General features: G+C 36.8%; 1 protein-coding gene across 1 annotated transcript; it reads left to right on the top strand.

Annotated features, from left to right (window-relative positions):
* Window positions 1–2,240: 2,240 nt before the first annotated feature.
* LOC308693442 (uncharacterized protein) lies at window positions 2,241–20,818 on the top strand. The gene is made up of 3 exons (XM_081370342.1): window positions 2,241–2,470; window positions 13,035–13,168; window positions 18,809–20,818. The coding sequence occupies exons 1-3, from the start codon at window positions 2,466–2,468 to the stop codon at window positions 19,621–19,623; spliced, it is 954 nt and encodes a 317-aa protein (XP_081226468.1). The 5' UTR covers window positions 2,241–2,465; the 3' UTR covers window positions 19,624–20,818.
* Window positions 20,819–21,155: the final 337 nt, after the last annotated feature.

Raw genomic sequence — 21,155 nt, 5'->3', positions numbered from 1 at the left:
AGAGAGACACACGAGCGCTGAAAGTTTGAACTTGAAGACCTGAGGGTTGTTCCATAAGACAAGATTAACATACAAGCCAGGCTTATTTTGGTTAGTCAGACTTATAGTCAGTTGATTCTGTTTCATAAAGCAAACTTAAAATAATTCAAAACCAAAAAATATATAAATAAATATTAATAAAACTGAAAACATTCACATATTTATACCAAACTCTTATAATGACATATAATTCCTAATAAGTTATACAAGTAATATTATTCAAATATCAAATAATAAAAATATTAAATAAAATAACAAATAACTAGAATTAAAAGCGAGGGAGGGTAATTCATGGAATTTGTATTCCTTTATTTGATAGAATATTCTTTGATTTTAGAGTTGCCCATATCTTTTCAAAATGTATACTTTTGCTCTTAATTTCATGTTATCCTCTCCATGGTGTTCTTTATAAAATAAACCTAACCAGTAATTTAAAACTGGGGATTCTCGCTTTCTCCAAAAATAAATAAAAAATGTTTTCAAAGCTGTAATTCTCGGTATTCTAAATACTTAATTAATCTATTAAATACTTTTTTTTTTAATCTTTATTAAGTAGCATAGGTCCCAAAACTGTATTTTGTGTCTTTATTATATTTGGTTTCTTAAAATATTCTTCCCTGAATTAGGCAACCTCGATTTTTGTATTATAATTATTTATTCAAGTATAAAATGTAAGCTTATAAGTTCATATATCTTATTAGATATCTCTGGTGTTAAAAATATCGCATATTCATTTTTCAAGCAAAATGTTTTTTTTTTTAGTCAGAATTATTGCGCTCCTATTTGGCGCGCATGCGCGCAGCAGCGCTCGTTCAACATGAAGTTTAGCAGCAAAATGGAAATATTTGCACGACTTTCCCACATTTACAGTTTTGCTGAGTCCCAATTCGCATACTATCCGTCCTAAATAGTATGCGAAACTAGAATTAGTACGTCCCAAATCGTAGCATGTTGAAATGAGTATTCCAAAGATACCCGGATGGTCTACTATTTCCGGTTAGAATTCGAAGTGCAGATCAATGCACACTCTAACGGCTAATATTGCCCACAACCCATTGCGTGCGGGAGGGAGGAGCTTTGCGGTGATGATGGTGATGTAAACCTGGCAGTCGGATGCAGCAACGGAGATGCGCCCTCAGTTTTTAAGTGTAAGAATTCAAATGTTTAACCCTAATTAAAGTTATGTTTTATTGTCTCGTAATATTAATGGGTTTATGTTGTGCCAAAAAAGTACCGTGTTTATCTTGTAGGGTCCGACGAAGATACCGAGCGCCTCATTGCAGGCTACAAAACAATAAATAAAAAGGCTCTAGTAGCCTACAGTGTCATGCAAGTGTCTTTTTTTATGTATTTCTGTTTCTGTCTGACTTATTTGTAGGCTAGTAATACTGTGGCTGTACATATGTTAACTTTATCAGTCCAACCAAAGAAACATGGTTACTACACTTTTACTATAGTAAAAGCATGGTTCATTTTCATCGGGGTATTTTTAAGTATTATACATAAGTATAAGATTAAGTATAAAATACGTTAAACAATAGTTACACTATAAACTTTAAATATTTTAACTCAGAAAATAAGTAGCGCTAGCTTTCGTTACACACATTTGCACATGAACGTCAGAACCAGCCGCCTCACAAACGACCTGCGTTTGGTTGATCTACGACGACGCCCTGCTTCACTCCTCAATTTGGTAAACACATTGTAAATGTATTGTGGAAAAAAAGATGGGAATAGTAAATAAAATTATATTGGATATATAAGAATGAATGGAATGTTAAATGTTTTGTTAACAGTCGCGGTGTGCGTAACTAGGCAACCACGTTCAAGTTCACGTTGCATGACGTCATCGAAGTATGTCCCAGAACGTGCATACTTTTTTGCTACACACTCAAAAGTATGTACTTTTTCATCACAAAAAAAGTACATACTTTTAGGTCGTAGTATAAGTAGGCGAATTGGGACTCAGCCATGGACAATATACCTGTGAAAATACACTGTGAAAAGTGTATTACCGCCATCTACTGGACTGAGGTGCAATCAAATGGATGTGTGGATCGATTTGATCCATGATCGACCTCTAGAAACGCGTGCAAACGCAATTATCCAGACTAGATAAACCTGGATCAAATTAGTGTGATTGCGTGAACTTTAATGACCTTTTATGAAACCGCTTTAACCGTGACTTATTTGTTAGGTTTATTCAAGTCAGGTGTTGGAGTTTAATCAGCGCTTTTCTTAGCGTCTTTTATGAAACAGGTCTCAGTTCAAGTTGATATTAATCGACGAGGCAGTAACGATCGTGTAAGAGTTTGAATGAAGGATAGTTGTGGAGTATTTTCGCTGGATATCTTCAGTCTGTATTTTGTTGCCACATGCGAGAGATGTTCCTGATTTACAGAGTTTGACATGATCCAGCTTGAGAGATGAGGTAGGCCTATTTAACTACTAATTATTAACATTATGTGCTCAGGTTTAGTGTCAATATTGAATAAGTTTTTAATGTAAGAATTCATGTTAACATTGATTAACAATATTAATTAATAATGTGCCATAATGTAGAGCTATAAGGCTAGTGCTCTAATTTAGAGCTTAATTTAGTCTTTAACGTGATCAGTGTGTAATGATTAGGCTATATGGCAAGCCATTTTAGCTTAAAATGTTCCAAGTGTTACTTCTTGTAATTAAAGAGGTGGTATAATGCCCTTTTCACAAGATGTAAAATAAGTCTCTGATGTCCCCATGTGTATGTGAAGTTTTAGCTAAAAAACCCCACAGATATTTTTATATAGCATGTTAACATTTTCACTTTTATAGGGTGATCAAAAACATTTTTGTGTCTGTCCCTTTAAATGCAAACGAGCTGCTGCTCCCGGCACAGGGGGCGGAGCTTCAAGAGCTAGGCCGTTTCTCAATATGCGTTCTTGTCTGTACTTGTGTTCTTGTGGACTTGTGAAACGTCATCAGTCGCTGCCCGAGTACTGTTCCAATTCAAAGTTCACATCTAGCCACGTACTGTTCAAATCCCCGGATGTGTTCTTGATCCGCCCCTTTTACCGAGGATGCGTCGAGAGGTGACTTGTGTGGACTTGAGACAGCCAGGTATCCCAGAATGCATCTCACACCAACCAGCAAGCGTCAATAGCAGAAGAGAAACCCCGCGTAATTAAAAATACTGCTGTTATTGTGTCACGAATTGTAGTTTTAAGAGTATTTCAGGCGAAAATGTAGTTGTTTAAAGCTAAAATCTTTGGTTTATTTATAAAGATAGCGCCTATTTGAAAATTTGATCTGACGTTTTCGGAGTTGTGAGATCCAGGCAATCGGACGCTCGGCGCTCATGTACCCCGCCGAGAACAGCCTTTCCTCGGCTAGTGCTGCTGACGTTTTGCCGCTGGCTCGGATGTCTCTAGACTGGTGGGTTTTTTTTATTTATTTATTTATTTTTTTTTTTTTTTATTGAACATGTTAAAAATAAAATTACAACAAGAAAACAAGTACAAACAATCAAGATAAAAGATCATCAACAGATGATCCAAGTAACAATCATGTTCAAAGGGGTAGGAAGAAGTTAAGATAACTTTTCATGCCCTACCCCCATTCAATAATATTTTTAGCCACTTAAATTGGTTGCACCATTATATATTCAAACTAAATAAAAATCAACAATACTCTGAAAATCACTGTTCAAGTTCATATCCATCTAGGATTCTTTTTTTAAATAATAATTTCAGTTGCAATAAATTTTTACACAACTTTAAATCATTATCGCTGTTGTTCCACAGGATAACACCCTGAGTTGTTATACAGTGGAACTTACTATTTGTTCGAATTAATGGTTTACTAAACATTGATATTCCTCTGAAATTGTATGTACTTTCTCTCAATTGAAAAAGCTCTTGGATATTTCTAGGCAATTGATTATTATGTGCTCTAAAAACAATTTGAATAGTTTTATAGTCAATCAAATCTTTAAATTTCAATATTTTAAGTTTAATAAACAATGGGTTCGTTGGTTGTCTATGTAGTTTTATGTATGATTCGAATAGCTCTTTTTTGTAGGATGAAGATTGGATATGTATTTGTTTTGTAAGTGTTCCCCCACACTTCCACACAATAAGTCATGTATGGGAGTATGAAGGAACAGTACAACATACTTAGAGAAGCCTTATTCAATAATTCTTTGGCTTTATTTAATATTGCTAATGACTTGGATATTTTAGTTTTAATATACTTTATATGAGGTTTCCAGCTTAATTTATTATCTTTATAATTTATTAATTTATTAGTGGTTTAACATCAGATATAAATCGTCTTGTGTATATCTAACGGGCGATTTATTTATGTATTCATTTTATTTGTCTCATTAATCTATAATTTGTTCCCTGGCAAAACGTTTTGGCTGAGGGCAAAGTGAAGTTTCATAGCTTTATATAGGCTATTTAGTCTATTTAACTTTAACGTTGTAGCCTAGAGAGCTGACTTATGTTTGACTGAATCGTTTGCTAGCTTCTTATACCTTTTAGGCTACTACTTATACTTTTATAATGGCTATTATTGATCATTAAAACTGACATTTAACAAAAAAGGTTATGTCATTGTATTAAATATATATATAAAACATATAAAATATTTCATTATACATGTTGCCTACATTCTCTTCACTGTATGTATATATAATAAAATAAAATGACACAACCCTGTCTCTTTTTTGCTAAATGTCAGTTTTAATGATCAATATTATAATGTTTTTTTATGTATCATATTTTTAAAATGAAAGCAAAAAGAGTCAGGGTTGTGTTTTATATTTCGTGTTGTTATACATAGTATATGCAGTGAAGATAATCAATTGAGTTGCCTGAACCACATTTGTGTGGCCATTAATATGTTTAAGATTTTTTTTAAAGGAAAATGAAAAGAGGCAGAGTGGTGGTTTATAACATATTTTGTTTTATTGTAGCCTAAATATAAAGAGATAACCGGAGTAGCCAGAGCGAGCTGAGTGACGCTATCAAGTACGCCGCTGTTCCATTTGCAGAATTATTGGACTTAAGTCCTCGGGAGTTCGTTCTCCTGAGTCGAACTTGGCAAGTCCGAACTACCAAGGACGCAAGTCCGAAGTTTGCGTACTTGGTATTGAGAAACGGCCCTAGTGTCCTTTTACCTCACACAGACATGCACTGAAAATGTTTATGTTCAAACCAGAGTCAGACAATAATAGACTCAAGAAGAAGACGTGACAACATGTAGAAGCAACAGAACATTTATGAATGGTTAGTTGATGAATTTATGTAGTTTGTGTAGTTATCTTCTAGTCATTGATTAGCATATTCTGTCATGATAATCTATAAATCGTGTTCCCGGGGCAGGATTTATGTAAATTTTAGGGTTGGTGATGCCACTAACCCAGGAGGAATGTTGTGTAGTTTCTACCAGCCGTTTGTTGTAGTCCTTAAAAAATGATTTCTTTAAAAGCAAATATCTCCCTTTGCTTTGAACTTTGAGCTTTGTTACTTTGCAGATGTTGTTCATGCTCAAACAGCAACATTACACGCACTGACTAAAGTTAAAAAAGTGAAATCATAATCACCCCTTTTAATTCAATTAGTTCTTACTAGAACAGTTCCAATTAGACAGCTCTACAATTCAATTCCAATTAGAGAGCTTTTCAATTCATACTAACATTGCCAATTAGAGAGCTTTTCAATTCATACTAACATTGCCAATTAGAGAGCTCTACAATTCAATTAATACATCAACAATGTCTCGCAAGTATCGCAATGTCGACTATAACAGTCTGTTTCCAGAGGATAATTGTCAATATCAAAAAATGACAAATATTTCACATAGCCCTATATTTATTCACTTGCAATAACATGAATGAAATGTATATATTTTTTTATAGGCTAGTTAGTAGGATTTGGAATAGAAAATTGATTCTTCTTGATAGCATTCTTTGAGCGCAAGACGCGAGAACATGTCTGCATGGCGGCTGTTTTCTGTGCTGCGCACTCACAAAGCGTGAAAAGAGCTGCCTCTCATATAGTGCACGGACACATACACAATTATATCTCACAATTATACTTCCAGTTAATTTATAGCATCAAATAAACATGAATAAACATTAGAAAAATTGTTGTTTCAACCATTGAAATGCAACCATTTTTCAAGTTCAAGTATCCCCGTAAACAGTCGGTTTTGTCTTAAATGGTGCTACTGTCAGATCGTCCATCCATTGACTGATCGTGTGGTTTCATCCGTTAAAATTAACTTTTGCAAATAACAATCGTGGTCCTGGACAGTGAGTGACCTTGCACATTAACCCTCTGAGGTCGGCAAACGCGCCGGTGCGTTTTGCTGGATTTTCTCCACATTGTAGCACTATAAACTTAAATTTCTCCGTCATTTATGGTCATACAGAAAGAAGAAATATAAAAAAAGAATCTGTGATATTTCTACTTTTGTATGTGTCCACTTACAATCAAATCAAAACATTGTGCTTTTGTAAAATAAAGAAAATAAACAGGGTGTGCGTTCTGCCTCTCCGTCGCGGTGAACTTTTTTTTTTTCTTGAGCACGTCTATAAACTGAAACACAAAAAAGAGATTCTCATGCAAATCTCCACATGGAACGCGAACGCGCTCATTACCTCAAAAACAAAACACCAAAACACTTCACAAGTCTCTGCTTTTCGTCGAGTTTGAAAGACGCGCCGTGAGCTTACGTTGGATTTACCTCAGAAGAAGAAGAACGCGATTTTAAGACAAGAAAGATGTAAGGTAAGAAATTCTTACATATTAGTTTGTTATTGTTGCATAAATTTCACATTGCAGTTGAACTGTTGCTAGATATATGGTGAATATTATAATATTTAGACCCGTGTTTACTGTTACTGTGTTTGTGGATATCTGCTCAAACTTAGATATGTATATGGTAACCATAATGTTTTATATTTGAGCGCGATCGCGTTTGAATGTATCATATTTTGGATCGCGTTTGCAAAGCAAAACGCACCAAACGGCTTCATGTTTTTACTATTATCTAATTTCATATCATCATAACGAATTGAAACATTTGAAGTAACATGATAATCAATATATTTTTCTCTAGCTTAGTTGTTACTGAAATCTTTTGGAAGATTTATAGGCTGCTATAGGTTATTATTATTTTATGCAGCACTGCGCATAGCCTATGCCTACAAGGCACAACAAACCTGGTGTTTTGTGCCTTGTATTATATATTGTTGGAAACATTTGTGTGTGTGTGTGTGTGTGTATTCTGTGAATTTTAAAAAGTAATTTTAACCAGAAAAATCTAAAATTTATTCCCAAAAATCGTGCAGGCCTTTCTCTTGATATCAGTATGGTCACTTTTTTTTTTTTTTCAGGGCCCAGATGCCACTGAGTCCTGCTGACTTCAACATTCAAATGAGTCTCTGTATATGAACATGGTAAAGTGAAAATCAAACACCTTGGAAATGAAAGGTATGTACAATGTTTTTAGGAATGGCAGAAAGGTCTCTGTCTTTGGATCATTGTTTTCAATAAGTGCTTTTTTGTCATTTGTTGTATATCTTTGGATTGTGTTGTAAATAAATCCAACCAATCTAAAAGCTATTCTTTTTTTTAATCTCCTCATTCTTTGTGAAAGGTTGCTCAGAATGACAGGGCCTGATAGCTCCTAATAGGGCCGTTAGGGGAGGGTCTTTGTCTTTCTCAGGTGTGAAAAGCTTTCTCATTAATGACCTCCGCATAATGCTTTCTCACACAAAACACGTCGTAAAATTTTTAAATCAATATATTGTCTTCTCTGAATGAGCAGTCAGGGTGATTTTCACATAGTTTTAGAGCAAACATTCTAGGCTACGTCATACAATTTCAAAAGTCTTGTGAAGAAATAATCAGTATGGGTTTCATGGCCTTATTTCAGTGAGAATTTTTATTTTTTTTTGTATTTTCACAAACCATGCATAAATGTCATTATCTCAAAACTACAAACTTTTTACATACATGCTGCTGATATATTATTGTAGCAGAGTTTGTGCTGAATACAGTGTAATTAGACTTCAGCCATGAAAATGTCATAAGTAACAGAAATAACCTCAAATGTCAGAGCATGTCAGAACACCTCCAGGGCCCAGAAAACAGCTCAGACCCCAGAGGGTTAAGATAAAATAGGATTTTCTCCAGTCATTGAAAACACAAGCTAATAAAACTTGCAAACTAACGTTAGTGAAGCGGCCAGAGTGATCGATCTGCTACCACCTAAGCTCCACCCACAAAAGTCACCATGTTTACAAACTGAAAAGGGCTCTATTGCGATTGAAAAAAAATTATAATTTTTTTTTACGATTTTAAAATCGATATTTTTATAACAGAATCGATATTCATTAAAAAAAATGCTTTATTTTTGTCCTTGCTTATAGATGAGGTTGACATAAGTCACTTTTGTTCCGACAGAGGTTGAAATGTGTCGTTATCTATGAGTGTTAAAGTGGTGTAATATCCCTTTCAAGTGAAACGACGTGACTGAATGCACTGAAAAGCACTCGCGCTATTCATATTTTGAGAGCGAGATGACAGTAGAGCTGCAGGATTCATCTTCAAAAGACTATGATCTCGATTCAAACACTTATGCGATCTTCTATATTGCAATATCGAATAGCAATACTTGTAAAATCGCAATTCTTAAAAAAAAAAAATTCGCAATACATATCGTATCGGTACCAAAGTATTGTGATAGTATTGAATCGGGAGATATGCGTTTCATCCCAGCCCTTCTAGTTGCATATCTGCCATTATCATTAGCTCTTGACAGCTAGGCTTAGGCTACAGATTGTGGTGGGCTATTGAAACTGCAATACCAAGAAAGGCTCACTACAATATTGTGCAAACACATGTAACGTTTAGGATACTTTTGATCTCAAGATTTGCTGGTTAACTTTGTCCTTGACATGGTACAAGATGACCTACAATCTAAACCAGGGGTGGGCAAACTACGGCCCGCGGGCCACATACGGCCCGTTAGGCTGTTTAATCCGGCCCACCGAGTATTTAAAAAATTGTCTGAAGATCGCATTAATTTTGCCTTTTTTCTTGCAATGCTTTGCCTTATATATTGCGTAGCATATATTTGACAATCGGAATATCAGATATTGCATGCCATAGCTAACAAATGTAAAAAAGGAAAAATTACATAAAAGCTGATCATCATTCATTCAGCGCTGTTGTGGCTGCGGTGCGTCACGTAACAAGCAATGACGCGTCACCATGGAAACCAAACAGACAGCGACTTAAGCCAGACTGGTTGCACGTTAATGTTTTTTCCTTTTTTGGAAGCTCGCAGAGTAAAAAATGTTAGGTAACTGCTTGCACACCTTAGTTTTTCCTTTGATTTGTCTGCTATTTATCTTTAGTTATTTTAAATATTAGTTATTTAGCTCCTCTGGATTTGTGGATGTATCCTGACTGATTCCGCTATCGCCCGGCTTTCGACTACGCTCGTGTCTGCCATGTAGTGTTACAGAACCCGTTTTTTTTTTTTTTTCATTAAATGTTCTGATCTACCTTTGCTTTTTTTTTTGATACTTTCTTTTTATTGATTTTCTTTAAACATTATACAGGGGGGAAGGGGGTAACAAAAAAAAAAAAAAAAAAAAAAAAAAAAAACAAAGGAATGAAAGGGAACATGTTGGATCACCATGTTTCTACAGTTTGATCCTTTCTCAATGTCAATGTGATGGTCTTTGTTCTGTCGATTTTATGTATTCAATCCATTTCTCCCACTTTTGGCCTTATTCTGTAGGTTAGTTGCTCCATAATATGTAATTCGTCCATAACTGTCATCCAGTCGTCCTGTAATGGTGGGTCAATCTTGTACCATTTTCTTGTAATTGCCTTTTTACAGGCTGCTAACATAATTTTCAATATGTATCTATCTTCTTTCAACACATTTCCCGTAATGACACCAAGATATAATAATGTACAGGACTTGGGTACAGCATAACCCAGAACTTTGCCTATAACTAAGTGAACATCTTCCCAAAATTTTGCGATCTTAGGACAGAGCCAAAACACATGCGAATGATTCACGTTCACATCTCCACAGCTTCTCCAACATGGCTGTGGTAATGAAGTATGTTTATTCCTAATTTTGGGTGTTATAAAAAACTAATTAAATTTTTCCAGCAATGTAATCTCCAGACACGCGATGATCTTGATGATTGCTGTGTTTTCCAAATATATGACCATTCATCATCAGATATGTTCACTCCCAACTCTCTCTGCCACTTCAGTTTTACATACATCGTTGTATTCCCTCTTGCCTCCATTATATGTCCATAAATTGTAGAGATTATTCTAAATTTCTTTGCGTTGTAGGCTTCAATTATGCTTTTGATTGTTGGATTTTTGTCCAGATTTACACTGCTTTTTATTTTTTTATTGAAAAAGTCCCTTATCTGCAAATATCTGAAATGGTCTTGATTACTTAGATCATATTTTTGTTTAATCTCCTGAAAGCTCATGAAATTCCCATTTTTAATTAATGTGCATATTGCTGTTAATCCATTAGGAATCCATTGTTTAAATCTTTGGTCAAGGGAACCAGGGATGAAACCCTTGTCATAAACTATCCACCGAAGCAGTCCGAGCTCTTTCTCTAATTTGTATTTTCGTACCAGATTAAACCATATTTTTAGCGTAAACTGAGTGACTGTATTCACCTGTTTAATTACACTCATTGCTTCTTCTCTGTCTCCAATAAGACTTTGAATTTCTCTTCCTTGTACCGATTTTTCTAAATTCTTCCATTTGGCTATATATTCTTTGTCACACCAACAAATTACATGCCTAATTTGTGCAGCATGAAAATATCCCTTAAGATATGGCAGTGCCAAACCCCCCTTATCATTTTTATCTGTAATGTTTCAAATTTGATTCTCGGTCTGCGGCCATTCCATATAAACCTTGACATGATTTTGTCCCACAGTCTGAATTGTTTTTCGGGTATCTCAATGGGTAGTGACTGAAAGAGGTAAAGAAGTCGGGGTAGAACACTCATTTTTATGGTCTCTATTCGTGAACCAATGTCTAACGGGAGGAGAGCCCACCTGTCAAAATCACTCTTAATTTCCTTATCTAGTTTGACATAATTATGTTCATATAGATCATCAGTGTTTTTTGTTAAAGTGACCCCAAGATATTTCATTTTTGTTGCTCTCCAGTTCAGATGATATTTTTGTTGTATGTTTTTGGATGGTAAATAGTTAAATGTTAAAATCTGTGTTTTGGTCAAATTAAGTTTGTATCCAGAATAAAAGCCAAATGTCTCGAGTTGGTCGATTAGTACGGGGATGCATGTGTCTGGGTCCTCTAAAAAACATACCACATCATCGGCGAAAAGTCCAATGATATGTTCCTCTTCCCCAACCTCTATTCCTTTAAGATTACTATTTTGCCTGATTGCTTGTGCCAGGGGCTACCTTTGCTTTTTATGTTTTAATTTATTATTCTTAAAATAAATTTGTATTCGTTTATTTCGGTTTTTTTTTCCACAAATGACTTTTGGAAGTGCAAATTGCCATGCAGTTTTGATAAAGGTGAATTAACGTAACCTTCTGTCATTTTTACTCTTCTAAGTGTACACTTGCAGGTATTTTGTTTCTAATTTACTGTTAGGCCCATGAAATAATAATAAGAATAAACAATATTTAAAAAGTATAGGCTATCTAACATCTGACTAATTAAAAATTAACATTCAAGACATAACATGCTAAATGGGGGATATCTAACATAAAAAAAGTATTGTCAGAATATCGTCTCTCAGTTGTTGAATTTCGCGCAGACGTTGCCACAACGTAAATGTGTTTGCTCAGCCCGATCTCATGATGAAAGTGCGAATACCACGAATTGTATTTGTAGTGCTCATGATACGCAAATTTTGCGTGCATATGATACGCACTTTATGGCATGTAATAGGCACGCACTCCGCACCCCTAATCCTAACCAAGGGGTTTACAGTGCAGCATATGCACGAAAAAAAAAAAAATTCGTGGTATAGATACGCACTTTCATGAGATTGTGCTTCATAATTTGCTACTGGGCCGGCCCTCTGTCAAATTTTAAAACCCAGTGTGGCCCTTGAGCCAAAAAGTTTGCCCACCCCTGATCTAAACCATGAAATTTCTGAAAATGGTCAATTAAATACTAGGAAATTAATAGAAAATACATAAATAACAGTAACAGAAACCTAGAGTTGGAATTAGTGAAAACATGCAGTTTTTGAGCTTTTGTGTATTTGCATAGCAAGCTGATTTGAAAGGGACAATTCTGTCAAAGCATTTTTGTCTTCAGCTATTTTTTTTTATACAGATTTACAAGAGTTTGTGAATGATACATCGTGTTCTGCAATGAATGTGGGTATTTAAGTCACAGACATGGTCAGTCATTGACGCCGGTACGTCAGGTGTGCTTGTTGCTCCCGGTAATCGTGTTGTGCGTTGGAGAGCATGGGCAGCTGCTTTATGACTGTGGTCTAATTTGTGACGTGGTAACACTTTTTTTTTTTTTTTTTTACTGCTAGTTACATGCAATAGCTTTCTTGAGCACAACGTGCAGAAGCAAGCACCTGCTTCTCTTAATTTCTTGCACCAGCTATTGTTACCAAAAGGCTTGCCGTCTCTGCCCATTTCTTCTATCCATGCCCAGCGGCACTTATTTATACAAGTCCTTTATCAATTAGGACGTCTTCCCCAGTTTGCTCTCAAACGTGACGTCTCTGCTCCGGCATCTATGCTTAGGACTCGGTTGCAGCTGGGTCTCAACCCCACTTTTTCCAAGTCCTGTCCCATTCTACTTCTGATTGGCTTGTAATGTTAGTTTGGTTGAGAGTGAAAGCTGTGTTCCTCTCATACCATTAGTAAGCAAACTCATGAATTGAATGTGATATCAACAAGTTTTTTTTTTTTTAAATGTAGGACTATCTTTTTTTCGCAGCCAAACGCTGCACGCTGGAGATCCGGCACGCTGCCGGAAAACTTTAAGCCCTGAATTTATTAAAGAGGAGATTGAAGACATGGGTGATCTAGAACCATCCAGAATAAAACATGAGGATGCTGAGGAACAAACAGGTTGGTGTCCATTTATTCTTGATTGTTTATTGCTGTGAAACATTAAGGTAACAAAGCTTTAGTTTAACAGATCTTGTGGCTCTGAAATGATGAGCCCTATAGAGAGAATGCAACATATTGATCATAAACTTGTTTATACTTGTCTTATCAAAAGCGATTTACAAATAAGGAGAGCAATTGAATCAATAAAACTAATAATAGGACAACAATATGCAAGTGCTGTGACTCTTCCCAGTTTAAATGCAGTACAATATATATATATATATATATATATATATATATATATATATATATATATATATATATATATATATATACTGTATATATATATATATATTATTATTATTATTTTTTTTTTCTTCAAATAGATTGAATAAATAGAATTGTTAGCTAATTAATGGATTAAGTGTTGGTGAAAAAGATGCGTCTTCAGTAGGGTTGCAAAATTATGGGAATTTTCAAAGATGGAAACTTTCCATGGGAATTTAAGGGAATTAACAGGAATTTATGGGAATAAACGGGAATAAACTGGGAATTTTCAAATTTGAAGGTTGGCTCTTCATAGGGAACTTAAATATAGTTGAGGAAAGAATATTTTAGCATAATCTTGACTAAAACAAACCGATGCCATTCAAATACATTTGAATATCCATGCCATTCCTCTATCACATGCACATAGCACACTGCTTACTGCATGGCTATTGAGACCACACCCCCTACTGGCACTGTGCATGCCTCCATCACATGTACAGAAGCCCAAAGCACAGGACTATTGAAGGCACACATTTGAGCCTGTGGACTAAACAAAGTGAAGTCAGTTTTGATGATATTATGGGGAAATATATTTATTAAATGTTTAAATTGCAGATAACACATACAAATGTATTCATCTAGTAGATAAGCAAGTGGATAAGTTAGATGCTAAATAAGCTAGCATAACTTTATTTACCACACAAGTAGGGCTGGGCGGTATGACGGTATATATTGTTACCGCGGAAGAAAATGTCAACCGTAACAGATTTTTTTTCCCGTGTATACCGCAACATGTAAATAAGTAGGCGTGGTTAACTCACGTGCAGCGTGCGTGAGACTGAGACACTGATATTTGTCAAAGAAACATGAAGAAAGACCAAGAGGATCCACAAAAGGAATTACGTTTTCAAAATTAACGTGAAATTTTCGGGGGGGAAGGCGCAGAAGTCAACTAGAGCAGTGCAGCACACTTAAAGTTTAGAGAGACGCACATGCTCGCAACGGGGCTTACTTGACAACAAGTTCATATATCAATATTCTAACGATTAGAAATAACCTTAAATAATGTATCTATCCATCTCTTATGTGTACAGTTACTTTCAGAGTGAACGCGCAAGCGGTTGCCGTGATAATGAATATTTCAAAAATTCCCCAGCTTAACTTCCCATGGAAATTTACCGGAAACTTTCCGGAAATTTTCCGCCCCTTTGCAACCCTAGTCTTCAGCCATTTCTTGAAAATGGCTACGGACTTAGCAGCTCTAGTTGAGTTAGGCAAATCATTCTACCAGCAGGGAACAGTCCAAGTCATGAAAGTGATTTTGTGCCTCCCTGGGATGGCACCACGAGGTGCTGTCTACTTGCAGAATGCAAGCTTCTGGATGGCACGTAAGTCTGGAGTAATGAGGTTAAAGGGAGCAGAGCCAGTGGTTGTTCTGTAAGCAAGCATCAGTGCCTTGAATTTGATGCGAATGGCAATTCGCAACCAGTGCAATTTTGTCAGGAGAGGGATGACGTGTGCTCTCTTCGGCCCGTAGCCACTCTAGCTGTAGTATTTTGGATCAGTTGCAGAGGGTTAAGAATGCATGCTGGAAGGTCTGCCAAAAGAGCATTACAATAGTCCAGTCTGGATAGATCAAGCGCTTGGACAAGGAGTAAATCTGGAGGACCAGGCAGTTCAAGCAATGTGGTCTGTAAAGTTGTGGTCTGTAACTGATCATCAGTCACAACTCCAGCCAAAACTCCAAGATCAGCCAGGGATCTTGATGAACCTAGCTGAATGGAGTAGTTGTGATGAAGTGTTGGGTTGTCTGGGACCCGAAGCAGTTCTGTCTTCGCAAGGCTTAGTTGAAGGTGGTGGTCCTTCATCCAGCAAGAAATATCTGCCATGTAGGCTGAGATGCGAGCAGCTACCGTCGGATCATCAGGCTGGAATGAGATGTAGAGTTGTGTCATCAACATAACAGTGATAGGGAAAAAACATGTTTCTGAATGACAGATCCTAGGAATGACATGTAAATGGTAAACAGAAGTGGTCTGAGCACTGAGCCCTGAGGCACCCCAGTAGCTAGATGTTGTGACTTGGACACCACACCTCTCCATGACACCCTAAATAACCTACCTAAAAGGGGAAGACTTGAACCATTGGAGTAGGGCTGTAGCTATCGATTATTTTAGTAATCGAGTATTCTACTGATTATTCCATCGATTAATCGAGTAATCGGATAAAAAATTGTGGTAATAAAAATAGATCCAAGTGAACAACAGCCTTTAAAATGACTTAAACACAAATAGGTAACACTTTACAATATGGTTCATTAGTTAACATTAGTTAACTACCTTAGTTAACATAGGCCTACTAAGAATGAAAAATACTTCTACAGCATTTATTAATCTTAGTTCATGTTAATTTCAGCATTTACTAATACATTATTAAAATTAAAGGTTGTATTTGTTAACATTAATGTAGTGAACTAACATGAACAAGCAATGAACAGCTGTATTTGTATGAACAAATGTTACAGTTGGAAATGTAGCTATTGTTCATTGTTAGTTCATGTTGGTTAATACATTAACTAATGAGCCTTATTGTAAAGTGTTAACCAAATATATAATAACAAGCAATAATTATTGGTTCAAATAAAGTATCAAAATAATCATATGGGTTTTATTGAACAACACTAAAAATACAGCATGTAAAATATATGATAACTAATAAACATTACATTTAATTCAAATGTCAACTTAATCTTTCATATTTGGTCACTTCTGGACGATAGAAATGCAACAGTCGCTGTAATTTTTTAAACAAGAACATGTGCACGTCAAAACATGCAAGCTCAGTGCAAGGGTTAAACTTTTATTTTGAAATTGCGATGAACAACAATTCGCATATGAGAATATATGCGAATGTATTTCTGAATATATTCAGAAACATACTTATGTGGTCTCCTGTTTTGACGTAGATTTATAAATGAGCTGCGTTTCGAATCTTGTGAAACGGCGCACACTGCGTGCAGATGAACGATATAAGCCACACAAACTCACAGCACGCAGAGATGGAGTTTGAGAAACCCGAGATTCTCCACGCATAAATTATGACATTGCAACTATGAAACACGCGTCCGATGTTTTGCGTTCCCAAATGCACATTATTGGAAAAAACCTAAACAAACAGCACATGCAGAGACTGAGGGTGTATTCACACCTGCCTCGTTTGGTTCGATTGAATCGAACTCTAGTTCGTTTCCCCCCTTGGTGCGGACCTTTTGGGCAGGTGTGAATACAGCAATCGAACTCGGGTGCGGACCAAACAATCGAACCGAGACCCAGCTGAAGAGGTGGTCTCGGTACGGTTCCAAACGAACTCTGGTACGGTTCGTTTACGGTGTGAACATGAACCGACCCAATTGCAGAAAACTGCGCCTTTTTATTTGACTGCTCTTATGAGGATACTTAACAAAACGGACATTTTGGCATAATGGTGTCTAAAGCGAGCGAGGCAGCAAGAGCGCGCGCACGGCAGAGAGAGAGGGAGCGAGAGACCTTGTGTGTGTGTGCGCTAGTGTGCATCACGAAGCGCATGTAACGACCCAAGCAATCAATTATCAGTGCGGGCGGGCTTTTATCTATACCATATCGTTTCTTCATATTGCGTTTGTAGAGAATAACACCAAATCAGTAAAATAGCAAATATTACATTACGAAATATCTCCATGCTGATCCTGTTTGTGCACTTCCTGCTTTTCCCTGCTTGAGAATTCCTGTCCAATGAATGGACGACCTTAGCACACGTGTGGTTTTGTTTACACATTTTGGTTCACTTGCAAAAAGAGCAGTGTGAAAGCGAACCGTACCAAACAAAAAAAAATCAACATTCTATTTGGTCCGGACCAAAGCAAGTGAACTATCGGACTTTCCTGGTGTGAATACACCCTGAGTGTGTGTGGAGCAGCATTTACTGTAAACGGAGCTGAGGTACTTTAACACAATCTGCACGCATGTAAATAATTAAAGAGTCGTGCTTCTCTGTGGGAGAAAAAAAAACAGCGCATAAATTTTTTTAACTGAATCAAAGCCAGTTAAACTGATTTATTTAACTGATTTCACAATATTATGATTGTAAATATACCGCGTAGCCTTAGAAAACGGTGTAATAATGCAGTTCATGGATTCTCGTCTGTGGAACGCGCCACTTCCGGTATTTTGCCGGTTACTCGACACGGGTAAATTGCAATCGAGGATTTTTAAAAATTGAGTACTCGACTTTAATCGAGGAATCGTTACAGCCCTACATTGGAGTGCGGTTCCTGAGATGCCCTTCGTCTTTAGGATTGACAGGAGGATCTGGTGGTTAACTGTGTCAAAGGCAGAAGACTGATCCAGCAGGATGAGAACTGAGGATTTGGAAGCTGCTCTTGCCAGTCTCAGAGCTTCAGTAAATGAGAGCAGCAGGGTAAGTCTCAGTTGAGAGTCTGCTTTTGAAATGAAACTGGTTGTTGTCCAAGAGGTTGAGAGTCTGCTTTTGAAATGAAACTAGTTGTTCTGTGTAAGAAAGGCAGACTCGTTCAGGTCTTTTTGCAATGAATGGAAGGAGGGATGACTCTGTAATTTTCCAAATGTGCTGGATTTAGAGTGGGTTTCCTAAGCAGTGGGTTACCCAGTGAGGTTAGTGGATGAGACCTAGGAGGATGGGTAGGAGGGTGAGCATTGGTTATATGAAAAGGTGACCTGTGGAGGAGTGTGTGTTGTGTCCTGAGGCAGGTTGAGGCTAAGAGGAAGTGATTTGAGGTGTGCAGTGGAGTGACCAACGAATGGTCAGTGGAGCAGTAGTGCGTGTAAATAAGGTCCAATTGGTCACCTGATTTGTGAGTAACTGGCAGCTGCAGTAGACACTCGTTTGAGGTCAGATAAGGCGGGCAGAATGTGGAAATCAGCAACCTTAGGCTTTTCCTGGTGGATTTTGAAGTCTCCAAGAACTACAAGAGGAGTACCATCCTAAGGGAAGGATGAGAGTAACACATCCAACTGTAAGAAACTGCCAAGCTGACCTGGAGGACAATAGACGACTACAAAATGGATTTTAATAGGACGGTGATTGTAATCAAATGCAATTCAAATGGGCTCTTGTCACAGAGATGGTAAAGGCTCAAATTTCCAATCATTGGAGATTCCTCCACCCCTCGTGGTCAGGTGAGGGGTGTGTGAGAAAGTGAAGTTCGTGGAGAGGGCAGCAAAATATGACATGCAACCTTTGGCACGTAAAAGATCTGATACTTGATTCTCAGAAAGATACCTAATTCTAGTTTTCTTGTATTAAATCAGGGTTCACATAATTTTGACATTTATCCTCCTTGAACTGATTCTAACTACTGAATGTTTATTTTAGGCCAGATGGAAGTGAAAGAGCAAAGTGAAAATCTACATGAAGTTGAGGAGAAACATTGCAACATAAAAGCTCAAAACAGTTTTTCATCGAAGGAAATTTTCAAACAGCAGCAGAAAACGCATAATGATGTGAGAGATCATGTGTGCTTTGACTGTGGGAAGAGCTTTACTAGAACTGTCGGTCTGAAACAGCACCAAAGAATTCACACTGGAGAAAGACCTTACAAGTGCTCATATTGTGACAAGTGTTTTGCTCAGTCTGGATCTCTGAAATTACATGAGCGAGTTCATACTGGAGAGAAGCCGTACGACTGTACTCAGTGTGAGAAGAGTTTCAGAAGTAAAACTGATCTCAAGTATCATCTGCGCGTTCACACTGGAGAAAAGCCATATAACTGTGATCAGTGTGGTAAAGGTTTTAAATTATCCGCAAATCTAAAAGAACACCTGAAAGTTCACTTAAAGGAGAAGTCTTATTATCCATGTTCATTTTGTGGAGAGTTTTTTACACGACAGGATCATTGTAAACGACATCAGAAAAAACACACTGGTGAGAAAGATCATGTGTGTTTGGACTGTGGGAAGAGATTTACTAGAGCTGACCATCTGAAAAATCACCAAAGAATTCATACTGGGAAAAAATATTACAAGTGCTCATATTGTGACAAGAGTTTCACTCGCTCTGGAAACCTGAAATCACATGAGCGAGCTCATACTGCAGAGAAGCCGTACTGTACTCTGTGTAAGAAGAGTTTTAGATATAAAAGAAGCCTTCTGACTCACATGAAGATATGTTGTAAGAAGTCGTCACAATGAGCAACATTTTATTTTCATGTCAAATGCATTCAAGTAAATTGTGTGACATTAACTAAATATGGTGTTGCTCCTAAATGCACTATCGTTTTGTTCTTTGTGATTTTGGTGAAAAGCTTAGAGAACTTGGCTTGTTTGTAGTTTGATTAAGGAACTAAAAGAGTGATGTTTGAAATGCCAGAAAAAAATTGTAGTCAATAATTTAAATTCTTTCTTAATTACTTTAGAAAGTTGCTAAATCTACTTGAATGAGACATAGTCATGGCATTTACTTATTTACTAATGTTTACTATATTTTGTTCTGATTGTTCAAGAGTCAGAGGTTAGAAAATAAGACGCTGTAAAATGTTAAACAATAAACAAATTGCAAAATAAAGTTGCAATAAAGTTTCTTAATTGACAGATGGATTAGAATGCCATGAAATCAGTAAGTTGAAAGTGTGTACAAATATAAAGGATTTAAAAGACAAACTTTTTTAACAGCATTTACTCGTGTGTAATTTTGATTTGTATCATGCAAGGTTAATGCAAAATATTTATCTGAATCACCATTGGCCTGTTGCATGAAGCAGATTCAATTGTTACCCAGGTAAATATGAGATTAGTTTGAGCAAGCTCTTTTTTTTTCTCTAGCTCATGGAGGTGGATTGGTTTTTAGCTGTGTTTAGTGTTATGGTAACTTGCGCTACACTGCTTTTATTCTGGGTTTAGCCAGGCATACACTGTGTGATTTCAGCAAGGATACCAACTCACACTGTATATGAGTAGATTGCATACATATCTGGGCTAACTATGGCATATTTGGCTCAGTTCTGGTGGCGGAAAAGGTCATATGGGCCGTATCTGGCCCACACACATCAAGTCGGTTTTAGTCTGAGTTGTGGCTTGCTGTGTGTGGCCTAGATGTTGCCCATGTGACCTTTGCCACAGCCAGAAATTAGCCATATGTGCCATAGTTGGCCCAGATGAGGCATGGATATGTGCACCATTGCCAGCCACACTCAGGTCATTCCCTGCGGTATGTGGGCCAGAGGAATGTGGGAGATGTGGGCCACAATGTGCCATATGTCATTTGCTATCTGGAAAAGCTCACGATTTATGTTCTGCAATTGCATTTTGTAATTGGTGATCATTAAATTAAGGTCTGTTGTATTGGACTAGATGTTGATATCCCTCAATAAATGCGTACTTGAGGCACAGATGAGACTCCGTGGGATGGTCAAATGAGTGATGGCACCCTATGGGTTATCAGGTCAAGTCATCTTCATTTATATAGCGCTTTTAACATGTAGATTGTTCCAAAGCAGCTTTACAGTGATAAAAGGAAATTAAAGTAACAGAGATTGTTTTGGCTTTATAGCAGCTCAAGATGTATAATACAGAATTTTTATCGCTTCCGCATAGCCAGCCACGCGAAACAGAAATATCCCGACAACCCCATACACAAAAGAAATATATTTGAAAAATATTTTCAAAATATATTTTTGGAATATATGCAAATATTCGAAATTGGCCCAATAAATATATTTTAGTTA

The sequence above is a fragment of the Scardinius erythrophthalmus genome (genome assembly GCF_964197995.2).
Source record: "Scardinius erythrophthalmus genome assembly, chromosome: 7".
Lineage (NCBI taxonomy): Eukaryota > Metazoa > Chordata > Actinopteri > Cypriniformes > Leuciscidae > Scardinius > Scardinius erythrophthalmus.
This window is presented reverse-complemented; position numbering and strand designations above follow the sequence as displayed.